General features: G+C 40.3%; 3 protein-coding genes across 5 annotated transcripts in view; 2 read left to right on the forward strand and 1 right to left on the reverse strand.

The window, feature by feature from the left end:
- Positions 1-5,532, forward strand: part of arhgap32b (Rho GTPase activating protein 32b) — an 88,061-nt gene extending 82,529 nt beyond the window's left edge. For both annotated transcript variants that reach the window (XM_066645077.1, XM_066645078.1), the window contains one exon: positions 1,127-5,532. In XM_066645077.1, coding sequence (XP_066501174.1) covers positions 1,127-3,343 — 2,217 coding nt within the window. In that variant the 3' untranslated portion in view covers positions 3,344-5,532. The remainder of the gene's footprint in view (positions 1-1,126) is intronic.
- Positions 5,533-5,704: 172 nt separating this feature from the next.
- anapc13 (anaphase promoting complex subunit 13) lies at positions 5,705-9,578 on the reverse strand. Its single transcript, XM_066645079.1, has 2 exons — positions 9,329-9,578; positions 5,705-6,777 (listed from the first exon to the last, which is right to left on the reverse strand). The coding sequence occupies exons 1-2, from the start codon at positions 9,425-9,427 to the stop codon at positions 6,652-6,654; spliced, it is 225 nt and encodes a 74-aa protein (XP_066501176.1). The 5' UTR covers positions 9,428-9,578; the 3' UTR covers positions 5,705-6,651.
- Positions 9,579-10,741: 1,163 nt separating this feature from the next.
- On the forward strand, positions 10,742-13,795 carry sc5d (sterol-C5-desaturase). Of its 2 annotated transcripts, none has more exons than XM_066645080.1 (5): positions 10,742-10,846; positions 11,344-11,561; positions 11,748-11,880; positions 12,012-12,112; positions 12,533-13,795. In XM_066645080.1, exons 2-5 carry the CDS (start codon positions 11,352-11,354, stop codon positions 12,980-12,982), a joined length of 894 nt encoding a protein of 297 aa, XP_066501177.1. In that variant the 5' UTR covers positions 10,742-10,846; positions 11,344-11,351; the 3' UTR covers positions 12,983-13,795. The 2 variants fall into 2 exon arrangements, with proteins under 2 accessions (XP_066501177.1, XP_066501178.1); XM_066645081.1 differs by having other exon boundaries at positions 10,844-10,929.
- The last annotated feature ends 1,694 nt before the right edge of the window (positions 13,796-15,489 follow it).

The raw sequence follows: 15,489 nt of genomic DNA on the forward strand, positions 1-15,489 counted from the left end.
GGTGGTATGTGAAGCATTGAGAGGTGGTAAGCCAGTTGCCCTTGAAACGTTTACTTATTAAATACTTAATCGATAAGGATTTTATAATAACTGAATACCTAAAACATTTATATGCAAACTACATAATGTTTCACAGTATTCATAATTATGGGAGGGAACGTAAGCAAAGGTTAATTTGGACTTTATTACAAAAAGGGCAATGCAGGAACGAGAAAAACAAGCAGGGACCAACACAAGAGCACACACAGAGAAGTCAAAATTCTGTACAAGAATTCTGTACACATGAAGACATCATTAGAGCCTTAAAACACTACTACAAGTTTTGCGCCTCCATTACCTGCAGAGAAATGCTGTGCGCACCTATTCCAAGTGCCGTACTGTTTTCTTCCCCACCTTAAAACTCATAATTGATAAATATTAAATTGACCTCGCGGCACGGTGGCGCAGCAGGTAGTGTTGCAGTCACACAGCTCCAGGGACCTGGAGGTTGTGGGTTCAATTCCCGCTCCGGGTGACTGTGTGTGAGGAGTTGGTGTGTTCTCCCCGTGTCCGCGTGGGTTTCCTCCGGTTTCCTCCCACAGTCCAAAAACACACGTTGGTAGGTGGATTGGCGACTCAAAAGTGTCCATAGGTGTGTGTGTGTGTGTGTGTTGTCTGTGTTGCCCTGTGAAGGACTGGCGCCCCCTCCAGGGTGTATTCCCGCCTTGCGCCCAATGATTCCAGGTAGGCTCTGGACCCATCGCGACCCTGAATTGGATAAGCGGTTACAGATAATGAATGAATAAATTGACCTCTCCTCATTTTTTATTTCTTTCAAAAAGCTTAATTTCTCAAATATGTTGTATGTTGTCATATATGTGTAATTGTGTGTAAAACGTACAGTTTATGGCTATTTACTTCTCTGTTTGTAATAGTAATCATTTTAGAATAATATGATTTCTATAATTAAATAATTATTTTAGAATTATTACCATGGAATGGAGGAAAAACCAAGGGCACATGTGTTTCTGTGATTAGACTTTGTGCTACTTGGTCTAAACTTTTGAGAACCACGGCTATAACAAGTATACTGAAAAATGGATATAGCTGCTAAATATATACTTAACTGGTTTAATTTATTTTGCAGCTTCACGCCTCTGTAATGTGTATGCCACCACCAACCACAAAATCTCCTGAGCAGTTAGTAGCTGTTCTCCAGCCTCAGCGACATATGCATTGTCAACCCCAAATGCAGTTTCAGTCTCAGCCTCACTTTCAGCTTCAAACTCAGTCTAAGTCTCAGCCCAATGCACAGATCGCACCAACACTAGCAGCACCTCAGGAGCCATGTGGAGGAAGGTCTTGGGAGGCAATAAAGCCAGTGAGTCCTCGAGTGGAAAATGTTCCTCATCTTCACACTCATGTGGCCGCCCCACCAATCCCCCCTGTCCGTTCAATCGAAAGCAAACTAGCAACAGCTGCTCTCTGTAAAACTGAGGCAGCCACTGCAGCCTCCTATCATGCAATGCTGGCAGAGGCCTCTCTGCCTGGCCCATTGGATGACACCCTGTCACAATCTCATCCATCACAGCGCAAGGCACCCTTGCACCAGTCAGCTTATGTTTACCACGCTAAAGGAGACAAAGCATTACTAGAGCCTGCTGGAGAGGCGTACTACCATCAGAGGGCAACACCTTCTGGACCATCGTCAATGGGGTGCCATTACCGGCCTGAGAGTGTGCCTCCACACCTCTCTTATGTATCTAAATCTGAGCCACAGATTCATTACAGAGCTCATGGTGATGGGCGCTACAATACAATCGGACCAAGGTCCTTCCACCACTCCTTCAAATCTCGTGGACCAATAAGGGGTGAATACATTTCCCCAGGATCAGTGCACCGCCATGGCTATAGCTCAGCGGACGGACCAGCTGTATACCCAACAATTCGCAGAGTACACTCTCTGCATGTGCCACCCACCACCATCCGTCCAGTGCCAATCACAAGAACAGAGATTCCTCCAGAGGATGAGCTCTATTACTGTCAGCGTCCTGTCTACCACTGCAAGTCTTACCAGCAGCCCTCCCAAACTGAATATCATGTCACTCAGTTGCAGCCTTACTTTGAGAACGGAAGAGTCCAATACCGGTACAGCCCGTATTCTGGCTCACATCCTATTGATTCTCCCTATTATGATGTGGATCCTTACGGCACAATCCGACTACGCCACGTTCACTCTTTTAGCAGTCGAGATGTTGGCCTGCATCTCAACAGGTCGGGAGGCAGATCGGGAGGGTATCAGTATCTGTCTCGACATGCCATTCCAGTGAAAGAACATGGCTTGGTAAGCAGGGACATGCCCTCTTACCATGGCTCAAAAGGAACTGTTTACCTTGCTTGGGACCCAGAGGAAGCAGAGAGGCTTCGCATGCATTCTATTCGTCGAGAAAATCGAGCCAGGCAAAAGGTGAAAGGCCCTGTCATGTCTCAGTACGACAATTTAGGGCCCTACATGCAGGGCGACATCGGAGGAATAGAAGTACTGCACCTCCGCAGTAAATCTGATCCTGGTAAAACTGTGTTGATGGCCACTGAAGGAAAAGATGGGAGATACAGTATTACTCCCGGATCCCAGCATCTCTCTAGGCACTTGATGTCGGATCCAGATGTTCTGATGTATTTGGAAACTGAGAAACACTGCCAAGGAAATGGTATGGGAGACAAAGTTACTGCAACAAAGCAAATTAGCTCAAGAACCTATCCATCTAGCCATTCTCATCATTCACAGCATCCCCCAAGGAGCATGCATCCATCCGAAGGTGGGCATGTGGAATCTAAGTTTGAAGCAGGGGAAAAGCAGGTAAGCAGTAAGCACTGGCAGGGCCAGCCAGAAACTAGAAGCTTCCAGTCACGCTATGATCGCACAGATCCAGATCGGCACATAGGCAGGGTCAAAACCACTAGTGGCAACAGTGAAGACGACAAGCAGACAGGCCCTGTGAAACCAGTTCCTCCTCCAAAGCCAGAGAGATCCCATAGTGTTAGAGAACGGCCCCACTACAACCATACTAACCCTCCTTCACATGTACAGGACAGTTTGGACAGAGACCATGCTGGAACATATTCGCACCAGCCACACGGACAAACTCTGCAATCCCACTATGACAATCTGGATGATTATCATCCAGTACCTCATTCACAACTCTCCATGCTAAACCGTGGGGGCGTGAGCTCCTACCACACTCCTGGGTACTCAACGTCCCACAATACTCCCACAGCATACTCCACTGCCTTGGGACAGGGTGCTTTCATCCAAGCTGAGCTTGCCATGCAGAGGCCCGAAGCAGAGATTAACGCAGAGTGAGCAGATGTTTAACAGACTATGGTGGTGGAACGGTGATACGTTTTCGAATTACAGTTCAGCAGCAGCCTCTGCAGGACAGTGGACTGTCTCGTGACTGTATCCAGTTAATTTCATTACAGTTTTTTTATTGTGTTAACAATATGTAAAGGACTTTTTATTGAGCTGAATGTACCAGGATTCAGTAGTGTAAAAATGCCACATTGTGATATAAAACTTGGCAGTCAGACTGTAAATACTGTACGTGATTGACAAATGGTACATGCATCTGAACCAGAGAAGGTAATGTATATCTGAGAAATACTACTGGTCATAAGGGATTTTTATTTTCTGTTTTGTTATATTAGAATTGCTTGGGGCTGGGCATAATTGGGGGATAAAGGTTTGCATTTTAGAAATGCATGTAATCTATCTCTTACAGAACAGTTCTGTGTACCTTGATATCCATAGTGTACTTTTGAATGTTACAGTAGCAGTAGAGGAGAACATCTGTGTTAACATCCTACCCTCCCACTGCTTTCAGTGTACACAACTAGGTGGTACGTTAACCTGTACTTCTCTGCCTTTGGGTTGGGGGCCCAAAATGTGCAATTTCATCTCTCGTACTCCAACTGTGCCATTTAATATTATACAGTGTATTTTTGCTATAATCTGAATTCAACATACTAGATTTTAATGAACTGTGTTTGGTGAGGATAGATATTCTGTCTTCAGAAGGACCAAATAATGAATGAGACTTGTAACTGAGGAAGCATTCCTTCAGCTGTGTTGGTTAATGACTGTGTTTGAGTGTGCCAGCATGAACCAGCAGAGATATCTATTGAGTGTTGTTGGTTTTTTTTTTTTTCCCCCATTTAGAAACAAGGTAAAGGAAAGCGGACACTGACTTGAGTACTAGTGATTGGGTCTAGCAGTTGAAATGCTGTAGTGTGTAAGTCAGACAACATATAAACCAGCACCTTAATTAATTTATACTTAAACACCATCTCCAGCGAATACATTTAATTTAGACACATTTTACAACAGATTTTGGAGTTACAGTATTATTTCACTGGAACCCCATACTGGAATGATATACTGGAACTGGAACATACCAGGCACGTCAGAGAACAACCTATGTAAAATCAAGAGCCACCAGTCCATGTGACCAAAGTCAGTGTGGCATGAAAAGCACAGTCTGATCTCAGATCAGCATTCTTACTCTGAGAAGTCTGATAAATATGAACCCAGTTGTGCTTTAGGCCTAAAGCACCTGGGCTGCGTAGGGAAAGGAAAGTCACATTTTCCAAAGATACACACATGTAAACAACTGTTAAAGTGGTTCATGATGAGGGGGACCTAGGTTTATGTTGTTTGCCTTGCAATTTCTTGCATATTTTTGTTTTGCAAAATTGTTGTATAGGTAAAATTCATTCTGCATAACTGTGTTTAAATCTTTAATTCACTGAAGTGGGGTCAGGACAATTGGAAAACCTAGAAATGACAAATTATTTGATTATTAGTGGTGTTGCCCTGCCACTTTTATCTCGCCAATAGTCTTACTGAATAGTTTTCATTCTTATGGACACTTTTGTGATTGACGTTAACATGCCTTGTTTTGGTTTGGTTGTTTTTTTGTTTGTTTGAACATTTTTAAGACTGTGAAAAGGATGGTGGACTAGGAAAAAAGTTCAATAAAAGCATATGTATAGCTTTAAATGGGACCAATCTGAAATCATATCTGGTCAATATGTTTGGCTTCTTCACAGACCTGCCCCTCAGAGGTGATATGTGAACTGATGTGTGTCACTGACCCTTCCAGTTAGTAAGTGATCAACATAGGTTTTAGCAATTCATTGCACAAAAATGTGTTAGGATCTTCCTGGTCATACAATACTTATGAAATTCACCTGCAGACATTAATGAAATAGTTTTTTTGTTTTCCACGAATCTCAGGTTTAGGCCTTTAGTCATTGGGGAAAGCAGTTCATTGGGCGTTCAGATTCACTTAAAACTCCCCCAATCCTTAATGACTCAGTGGGCCACCTAGTTGTGTCCTTAATGTGAAAATATCTTTTTGTAAGGTGAAATATTAGAGACCTATTGGTGATCAGAATTCTTCACTGGTTAAATATATATTTATGCCATTTGTGTTTACATTGAGATCATTTCAGTGTTACCCTGACAAATAAAAATAAACCTCAGTCTAGCCAGAGCACCAAGGACATTACATTCTCTTGCTGTCAGTATTTATCTATACTCTGAAACCTGATAGTCTTCATTCAGACAATACAGTGCCTCTTTAGCTGAGTTTTCCATTAAACAGGTTTTTAAATACAAGTTATTCAGGATTACATACACTTGCATAAGACAGAGGGAAGTCAAACAATGAATTAAGTCCAAAATATTTTTCCAGCCTTTCAAATGAGGAAATATAGAGAATATAGGCCTAAAAACCATGCAACCCTCTCCCCATGAGATTAAACCAAACTTAAAGCAAAATCCACTGTTTCTCTCCAGTTTCAACTGCAAGAAGATTCTCGTCCTGTGTCTAAAATGATACGCAAGGCAGCTTTCTAGAGAAAATGAAAATTTGTCTAAGAATAGCCTGCTGATGTCCACCCCAGAATTCAGACCTTGACGTCACCAAATGTGAGATTAGAGAAAATGTAAGACTTAACCTTGGAGGTGCATAAGACGTTAATCCTGCTTCAGTGTAGTTTTATGTTACATTTTTTGTTCCAGATGTGGAACAACGTATTGCTTGCCTTACTGTGCCATCAGACAGAAGATTTAAAAACATGAAGTGTCCTCAGCAGCCTCGTTAGTTTATCTATTTTGTTCTCAGGAGCTAGGAAGCTATCTCAGCATTTCAGCACTCTTAAAACACAGGCAGTATAGGTCATTATAAACGTAGGACTGCGTCCAGCCTTGGTCTTGACTCCTGAATTTAACAGCAGTTTCACATCACGTGTTCTCTTCAGTGTAGGAAACACATTTATTTCTTTCTAATAAATCATATGTCCACACAGATATGACTTTAGTCCCTCATTCATTCAGGAAAACATGGTACACATCCAGTACAAATCATCTACACTTACTTCCAGTATCACAAAGCATCATTTGCTGAATAATGTTCCATTATTTCTTTCAGACAGTAGCTGATATGCGAGATTTTTTGAAGCCTCTAGCTGTGGGTACAAATGTTTTCCACCATAAGTGATTCATTTACACATTTATACTGCTAAAGGTTTATGTGAAAAGCTGAGGCTAACACACACAACACTAACTGTGAGGCAAATAGATCGTTGTATAAAAATACATTCCATCTGTTATGTCCCAGTACTTGGAGTATTTTCATGCAAACTTTGCAGGGCCAAATCAGACCACTTCATTTCTTGCTCCTTCACGGACTCTGTTGATCCGCCGTTGTCTTGCTCTGCTTCTGGGAGTTCACTCTAAAAGAGAAAAGAACGTCGTGAACATGACTTGTAAGATTGGACGTGTTGTAAGCGTATGTGTTGCTTAATTAAACTTAAATGTATACAGTGTCTGACCAAAAACCCCACAGGTATTTAGTTGGATTTCTACAAGCTGTGATTACGGTGCATATTTACCATGACATTGTTTTGACAACTTTGCGCAATGGCACAACGTTTATTTCTGTCCAGAGTCACATTAACTTTTGGCAGGGATCTTGTTTTGACGACAGCAGAGTAAAACAACTTCGTCACATCGTGAAGCCTTTCAAATTGGGTTAAGGTCCGGACTCTTTGGAGGCCAATTCATGCGTGAAAATGATTCCTCATGCTCCCAGATCCACTCTTTCACAAACTGAGCTTGATGCAGCTTGGCGTTGCAGTCAGGGAAGAACAATCCAGAGATGGTAATTTGGTTCAGTATGTTCAGGTACTTTGACTTACTGCCACATAACATTGATGAGCCCAAGTGAACAAGCAGCCTGGGGATGATCGTAATTGAGGCAGTGTTATGATCACCATAATGGCTTTATGCACATAGCCATCACTTGAATAAAGTAGATGTGGACTCGTTGTGTACATTACATTTTTTCCACCGCTCCAGAGTCCACCTTTTATGACTTTTGTGAAAGAAAAATTTGGTATCATTTAATGTGAATCCACTGGTTTAAATGATTTCCTTCAAGATTTTTTCTGACCATGATGTGTTGTGTTGACAGTTCACGACCATCCTTCCAGGTTTGTAAATGCATTGAGCAGTTCTTAACACAGTTCCAGGCATTATTGCTTAATGCCAACCACTGAACCCATCCATAACAGTGACTTTTTTCCGCAGATACTGGAAAGGTCATCCCACATGGTTTAAAGAATTACTGCATTGGTTAGAGTTAAAAATTAATCCCTGATGAAGCTTTCGCCACAGCAGGGCTCCAATCACAAGCTCTTAAGCATTTGCTTATTTATTTACAAACAGCATATTTTTGGCCAGGCAGTGCGTCCCAGTATCTCCCAGGATGTAGAGACACACTGAGCATTGAGCCCAGAGCTCAATAATCCCACAGTACGTTGGGCAACATAACTGAATGAAAAGGAATGTCCATCACCCTGTCTAAACTAAGGGTGTTTTCACACAGTTCATTTGCTCTGGTCCAATTCAAATCACGAGATTGTATACATTGGAACGTTTTACCTTATGGTTAGTTTGTTTTCACACAGTGATAATTCAAAACGCACCAAAATGTGTCACAACAAACCATGTGAGAATCTTCTCTTTGCTTATTGGTCAGAGCTGAATGGGGCGGGAACAAGAAAGTTCATACAGGAAGAAGCTCCTTTGTTGTGGAGTCATGCATGTTTCTGTACAATTTCACATGGAGCAACGGCAGCAATTGCACTTGTTTATAGCACTGACAATCATCCTTCCCTGGGTAGCTGCTGAAGTTTAGTCCGTTCTTTATTTACATGTTTTGCCGAGACCACCTCTTCTCAAGGGTTTCCGTGTGGTTGTTTTGGTCCTCATCCGTGTGCGAATACTGTGTTCACACCTTCAAAAGTAAATCGCACCAATGGTATAAACGAACCTGAGTCCGATTTAACCGGACTACAAAGGGCAGGTGTGAAAACACTAATACATCTCTTCAATAGAAATGAGCCAAAATGACATAGAATAATGTATATTTACATTGACTTCCACTGAAAAACAAAGTGTTTTTGTTATCCTTCTCCTGTAAAGTTACTATTTTAAAGATACATATTTTTCTTTGCACAGCACTGATATTTAATAAGACATTTTCTCCACTGAGCATTTTCCACTTAATAAAATAATAGTGTACACAAGGGGGGACCACTTCATTTTTAAAAATTGATTCATTCCGGTGCTACAATGCAGTTGGATGTTGTGAGATTATATATATATATATATATATATATATATATATATATATATATATATATAGTACTTGTTGGTAAAAATGGCTTATTGCTGCTTTAACCAACAGGATGTTGAACTTAAACACCACTTTTTAAACAACACTGCAATCTTGTCATCTTGCATTTACTTGAAGATCCCCTCCAGTGAAACCAAGTGTCTAACCTTGTTGTGATGTGTGTGTGTTGCTTAAATGCTACAAGACACATCATGAGAGAATTAAATAGTCATTGCCAGGGCTAGGTATTTCTTCTCTGCTCTGAAGTGTTCCAAAAACAGCCTGAACTGGGCAAATTCAGACAGCCATTGTTTCTGACATCACAAATCTAAAGGACCTATCTCAAACTCCAGTGGAGTAAATGGACATAAAATTGGGGACTAAATACATATTCCTAGATCCACACGTGCAGAGTGAAAGTGAAAGTTTTAGGACATGATGATTTGTTCTTGGGAATAACATTATACATAATAAAATTTTCTACAGGCTCAAATCTCTGACACACTCTACATCTATGATTTGCCGACGTTTCTAAACTTGAACAACTCTGCACTAGAATGCAGTCTTGAAGATATGCGACGATAGTGGAGAAGGTATATATTTACCAGAGGGATAGTCACGTCCTCGTAGGGCAGGCGGTCTTCTCTCCAGGCGTCATCGGTCAGATCCAGCACTCTTCCGTCCCTCTGAACCTCACTGTCCATCTCTAAATGCTCTGACCCTCTCACTCGGGTCTGCGGAGCCCAGACCACTCAGACCAGCTGAACACAAAGAGGACCGACCCACCGCTTCAGCTCTTACCCCCGCGGTCTCACAACAATCCACCAGCTTGTATCGCCCCAGCGCTACACACGCCTGCAGCAGCCGCATGTTGATGACGTTACAAGGACTTTTATTATTATTATTATTATTATTAATTGCAAACAATGTACACAATAATGACGATAGTGTACATGCTCAACAAGTGCGAACATGATCAACAAGTACCATAAAATTGTTACAAATACAATATTATTAAATATACAATTTAATTATATTTGACTACAAAAACAACTAGATTAAAAAAACAATGAAAAAAATATTCTTAATGAAATGGTCATCCTATTAATTTTAGGTATTTTAGGTCACATAAACAATACCTAACGATTAAATATGACAGCAAAATATATTTATATTGAGATTTAAACTACAAATTATATTATACTTGCTTCGCGTCGTAAACCTTGCGGTAGTGACGTCATCGGCGCGACAGATTTTGTAGTTCTTTTACGGAATGTTACTGAGTGAATGCCGCTGTTATCATTAAGTCTGCAACACAACGCTTAAACGCAAATAGCATCTGTGTCTCGTTTCCAAAAGATATCCGCTCCACTTATCACAGATGTGCACATGTAGTTCTACAATCTATTTGCTCTGCATAAAATAATTAGTTTGAAAATGTTAACAATGTGCAAGATTATAATTATTTACCTTTTTAAAGTATAACAAGATAATTAAATTTAAAATAATGAAGGAAAAATCTGTAAATTGGACTGTGAATAGGAAAGTGCTAAAAAGTTTATCTAAAATTCTGTTTATCGACTTGTGGTCCGCCCAGAAAACTTTGTGCAGAACGCCAAATTTGCCCTCGGTGAACCCACTGAGGTCTATAGTCTTTTTGCTCTCAGAACACAATATAATATATTTATATAATAATATATATAATAATAATATATATAATATATAATAATTTAATATACTATAATTATAGAACAAAAGAGTGCAGAGAAGTCAGTGATTTGTGACTGATCTGTGTATGTACTTGTATTCATTATGCATTTCACAAATCATTATTCACAAACGATTACTGCAGTCAGTCGGGCTCACATTATTATATGTATGCAGTGCAAAGATTTATATCGAACTGCTATTTTTAAGGCTTAAGTAAGACCATAACAACACTGCCCCCATACCTATAGCGCCATGACCAGATCCAGCCGTTGACCAATCAAATCTAAGAAAGCCGCTTGCTTTGTGACGTCTCGGCCGCCTATTGGTCGCAGCTGCTTTTTGGCGACTGCGTCACTCGTGTTGCATTGGTGTCTGTGGGGAAGCAGTCAGCTGAACTTCAGCACCGGTGACAGGTGAGATACGCAGCTACGGCAGCTCAAATCAGACTCCTCCAAAGTGCTCTTAAATAGCTTTTTGAAACTAAGAGTTATACACGGTAAATCACAGCGTATATATGATAATGTTTGCATTTCCGCACATGTATTAGTGTGTTTCTCAGCTGTTCATAACATCTGTTTGTACTCAATGCTAAAAGTAGTTATGTTGTATTTATGTAATGTCACATTCTTTAACCTTGTTATTGTAGTGTAGTTAGGTTTGTATTGGATATTAAGCGGATATTCAGGTTTCGCCCCTCCTCTTGCTCACAAACAACGCCCTAAAATCTCTGAAACTTCATTTTTTTAATCGTGGAGGATCAGAGAACAAACTGCAGTCATTATATTTTGCCAAAATACCACATGTTTAGAATATCCGCTGAATATGTGATATAAACCTAACTTTACCGACCTGTGTTGGCTACATGTATTTATCTTCCAACAAATCCCTTTTTTTCTTATTCATCCCACAGTGTCAAATATGGACCTTGTCCTGAACTTTGCAGACTACTACTTCTTTACCCCGTATGTGTATCCCTCCTCTTGGCCTGAAGATGAGCCTCTGCGGCAGATCCTCGGACTGTTGGTGGTTACTAACCTCGGAGCTGCTATTCTATACCTGGGCCTGGGGGCTTTAAGTTACTATTTCATCTTTGACCACACTTTAATGAAGCACCCTCAGTTTTTGGAGGTCAGGACTTCATCACCCATTCCTCCAAATATTAAAATAATATCCAGATAATACTGACTCCCTAGAAGTCCTAGAAGTAATTCTTGACAGTTAATATATCTACAGATTTCCAGGTACAGGCTAAAAATAACAGTTTCATTTATTGCTTGTCTGTTCTTGTCTTTTTTTTTCTCTCTCTTCCCACAGAACCAGGTGCGGCGTGAAATAATATATGCCATGACTTCTCTACCGTGGATCAGCCTTCCCACAGTTGCACTGTTCTTTGCTGAAGTCCGAGGCTACAGCAAACTCTATGACAGTGTCAATGACTCTCCACTGGGTAAGCCTGAATGGAGCTGTTCATTTTTCCCATAGAGTGGTACTCAAAATGAAAACGGCAGTGTATTTTTTCTTCTTCATCTTCATATTTTATTCAGGATCATTTAATCTGTATTTCCTCATGATTCTCAGGTTGGCCAGGGATTATTTTCAGCATGTTCTCATTCCTCTTTTTCACTGACATGTGCATCTACTGGATTCACCGCTTTCTTCATCACAAACTTATCTACAAGGTAGCTGCCAGGCTTGTATTATTCTAGAACAAAAATGGGCAAAGTTTATTAATACATTGTTTGAAAGGGAATGCAATTGCAAAAGCATGAAATACTGATAGTCGGATATGATGTGCAACATGATGTTTACTTGTTCTGAGGTTTGCAAATATGTGGCAATGGCCACACAGTGAAATTAAGAAAGACTGAAAAACACTGTGTTGATATTTGCCATTAAATCCAGTACTAAATATAAGTGAATAAAATAATGTGATTGGCTAAGAGCTATAGAGCTATACACGTGTTGTTGGTATTTATCAATGCATGTAGTTCATTGGTTTTATCTGTGAAGAAGATTATGCATTTTAACAACAATATAATGCAATTTTATGTGTTACAATAACATCATTAATGAATTCCTGTGTACATGAATTTGTGTAGAAATTCCATAAGCCTCACCACATCTGGAAGATCCCGACTCCCTTCGCCAGTCATGCTTTCCACCCGGTGGATGGTTTCCTTCAGGGTCTGCCCTACCACATCTATCCCTTTCTCTTCCCACTACACAAGGTGCTCTATTTGATCCTGTATGTGTTTGTTAACATATGGACTATCTCCATTCACGATGGGGATTACCGGGTCCCTCGCCGAATGGAAAAAATCATCAACGGCGCTGCTCACCACACTGACCACCATCTGTTCTTTGACTACAACTATGGACAGTACTTTACTCTGTGGGACCGTATCGGAAGGTCCTACAAACACCCCTCAGCTCTGATGGGCAAGGGGCCACACGACTGCATCAAGAAGCTACAAGCAGAGGGCAAACTCCAATCAAATGGCAAAAATGGCCATGCCAGTGGAGATATTACTCATGAGAAAGAGGAGTAGATAAGCAACTCGTTACGTCACAAATACTGAGGTTCAGAGACAAGCCGTTATTCTATTATCTGTTATACATTTTACCATTAAAGCACTGTCCTCTTAATCCTGTAGACAAGTCAAGGACAAGTGGTGTCACATCTCCTTATCAAGACAACATTAAGAAGCTTAAATGTGTAAATACAGGAGCGGAGAACTATTTCTGGGCAATACAAACTCTTAGGATAATTCAGTTTTTTATTCAATTCTGTTATTGCCAAACTACAGCCCTTTGGTGGGGCAGAAGATGACTACACTTAAGGCTGTTCACAGAGATCCATTTCAAACACACAGAATACATAGGCAGGTCGGTTAGCTTGAATGCAGGTGTGGTTTTGCCAGTATTCATATTAATGTGGATGTCCATTCTCCATAATGGCAAAATGAGATGTGAAAATATACGTAAATGACACCTGTTCGTTCATTCACTAGGAAACTTTCAACTGAAAAAATGTAGAAAAACAAAGATCTTGATACATAGTTCTGATATGACAGCCACAATATTTGACTAACATTTTTATGGCCATTTTGCACTTACAAACAGCTGCAGTTGCATTAGTAGAAGCAGTAGCACTCTCTAACACATTACTTTCTGAAGTTTGTACCTTTTTCCAAAGTAACCAGAGTAGAACAGACTCTGTGTTGAAGCTGAATTAGTTTTGACTGGACTAGTCACTTTTTTATCATCTATCTGTCTTCTTCCAACAAAGAGAAGGCTGTATTTCAACTGAAACAATTGTAGTATCTGGTATGTTTGATATGCTTTTACAATAAAATTAAGGAATACGCATAATCTCTTTGTATTTGTTATTTGTTTGAGTTACTCATCACTTACCAACGGCTTAAAGTGTGTTTACACAAATGTTTGTGGACACTCTCTCAACAAGTGTACAATAGGTAGTGTGTTGACTTTTGCTGCAGTAAAAGCTTCTGCTCCTCTGGGAAGGCTTTACACCAGATGCTGGAACATTTCTGGGAGCATTAGAAGTTCAGGCACTGATGCTGGATAAAGAGTTCTAGAACACAAACAGCACTTGGCTGGAGCAACATTGCTCCAGAGCACACAGCTTCACTTCTGCTGGCGGACTCTTAGGGCTGAGCACGGTGTCCTTAAGCTACTCTAGGTTGTTCCATTTTGTTTCATGTTTTTCTGTGGAGCTTATACAATCCGTGTGAGTACAGTGGTGGCACCCGTACACAGTCTGGAAGTAATTTAATCTACTCTTAATGTTGTAGCATTTGATGAAAAATACACGTGTTCATTCCTAAGACTTGTCTAATGTTCTTGTACAACTGCTCTATATGATTTTCCATTTATTGCAAAGTAGATGGCGCTGTTGATCCAACTATTTCGCCAGTTATATATTCAGCGGGCTTTGATTCATTGTGCAAACAAATATACATCATCTATTTCACTGAGCCTCTTCCTATTCTCCAATTTTCACGCTAGGTAGATTTTCAGATCGATAATGTGTTGAAGATGTTTATTTCTTCTTGCTGTTTCAAATTTAAGCATTGTTTTGACAGCACATATTAATTACATAGGCCCTGGGGGAATTGCAGCATTGTTTTGACTCAGGAATATTTTCCTTTTAAAGTACATAAAGGCGCTGTGGTGATGACTGAAGAAAGCAAATCAAAAGCAGGGAGTTAAGGGCTTTGACAGGCGTTGTAATCCAAATGAAAACATCCTGGCCAGTTCATTTGTATCTATGGCAACAGGTCCTGACTTCCGACACTTCTCTCTCTCTCTCTCTCTCTCTCTCTCTCTCTCTCACACACACACACACACACACACACTGAAGCTCCTCAGAGCACATTTACATATAAAATGCAGCTAAACCTCCCTCTCTCTTCCTGAGGACTCTCATGCAGTCTGACAGGCCCTTGATTGTTGTGATAAAAGTTGTAATTTGCAAAAGTCCATCGCCTTTATTGAAATGACCTCATCATAGTTTGGTCCTCCTGAATAAGGACTTTTCACAGTTTCCCTTTATTGTAGGCCGTGCACACATGTGACTTATCTCTCTGCACAGTACACTTATTATGTAAGTATATTTGCATATATATTCACTGCTCACTTCTTCAGCTGTACATACTATATACACCCTATTTATATAATTCAGTACTTGGCAACTGCATTAACTTCCATTGTACACACACATACCCCCACACATATATATTAGGGGTAACTGGATAAGCGCTTACAGACTAACACACAATGAATGAATGAAGGAGTATTTGGGGTCTCAAAAAAAAGTACTATAACCATTGATCATGCTTAATCACAGCTGATTTACTCACACACATTTGACTCCAAAGAATATTAATTTCCTACTTTACATTACGCAGTAAACAAGGAACGTCCCTGGACGTTCAAAATAGGTCTAAAAGTAGTCTGTCCGTCAAGGACATGTTTTAAACGTCAATGGACGTCCAAAATCCATCTTAATAAGTTAGTTAAGTGGTGACCAATC

The sequence above is a fragment of the Hoplias malabaricus genome, chromosome 15, assembly GCF_029633855.1.
Source record: "Hoplias malabaricus isolate fHopMal1 chromosome 15, fHopMal1.hap1, whole genome shotgun sequence".
NCBI lineage: Eukaryota > Metazoa > Chordata > Actinopteri > Characiformes > Erythrinidae > Hoplias > Hoplias malabaricus.

Excerpts from the sequence above, each read along its gene's own strand:
- anapc13 (XM_066645079.1), bottom strand. The coding sequence starts at position 9,427 with ATGGACAGTGAGGTTCAGAGGGACGGAAGAGTGCTGGATCTGACCGAT. Across the intron at positions 6,778-9,328 it reads AGGACGTGACTATCCCTCTG|AGTGAACTCCCAGAAGCAGA; the intron begins GTAAATATATAC and ends TTTCTCTTTTAG.
- sc5d (XM_066645080.1), top strand. The coding sequence starts at position 11,352 with ATGGACCTTGTCCTGAACTTTGCAGACTACTACTTCTTTACCCCGTAT. Across the intron at positions 11,562-11,747 it reads AGCACCCTCAGTTTTTGGAG|AACCAGGTGCGGCGTGAAAT; the intron begins GTCAGGACTTCA and ends CTCTTCCCACAG. Across the intron at positions 12,113-12,532 it reads ATCACAAACTTATCTACAAG|AAATTCCATAAGCCTCACCA; the intron begins GTAGCTGCCAGG and ends GAATTTGTGTAG.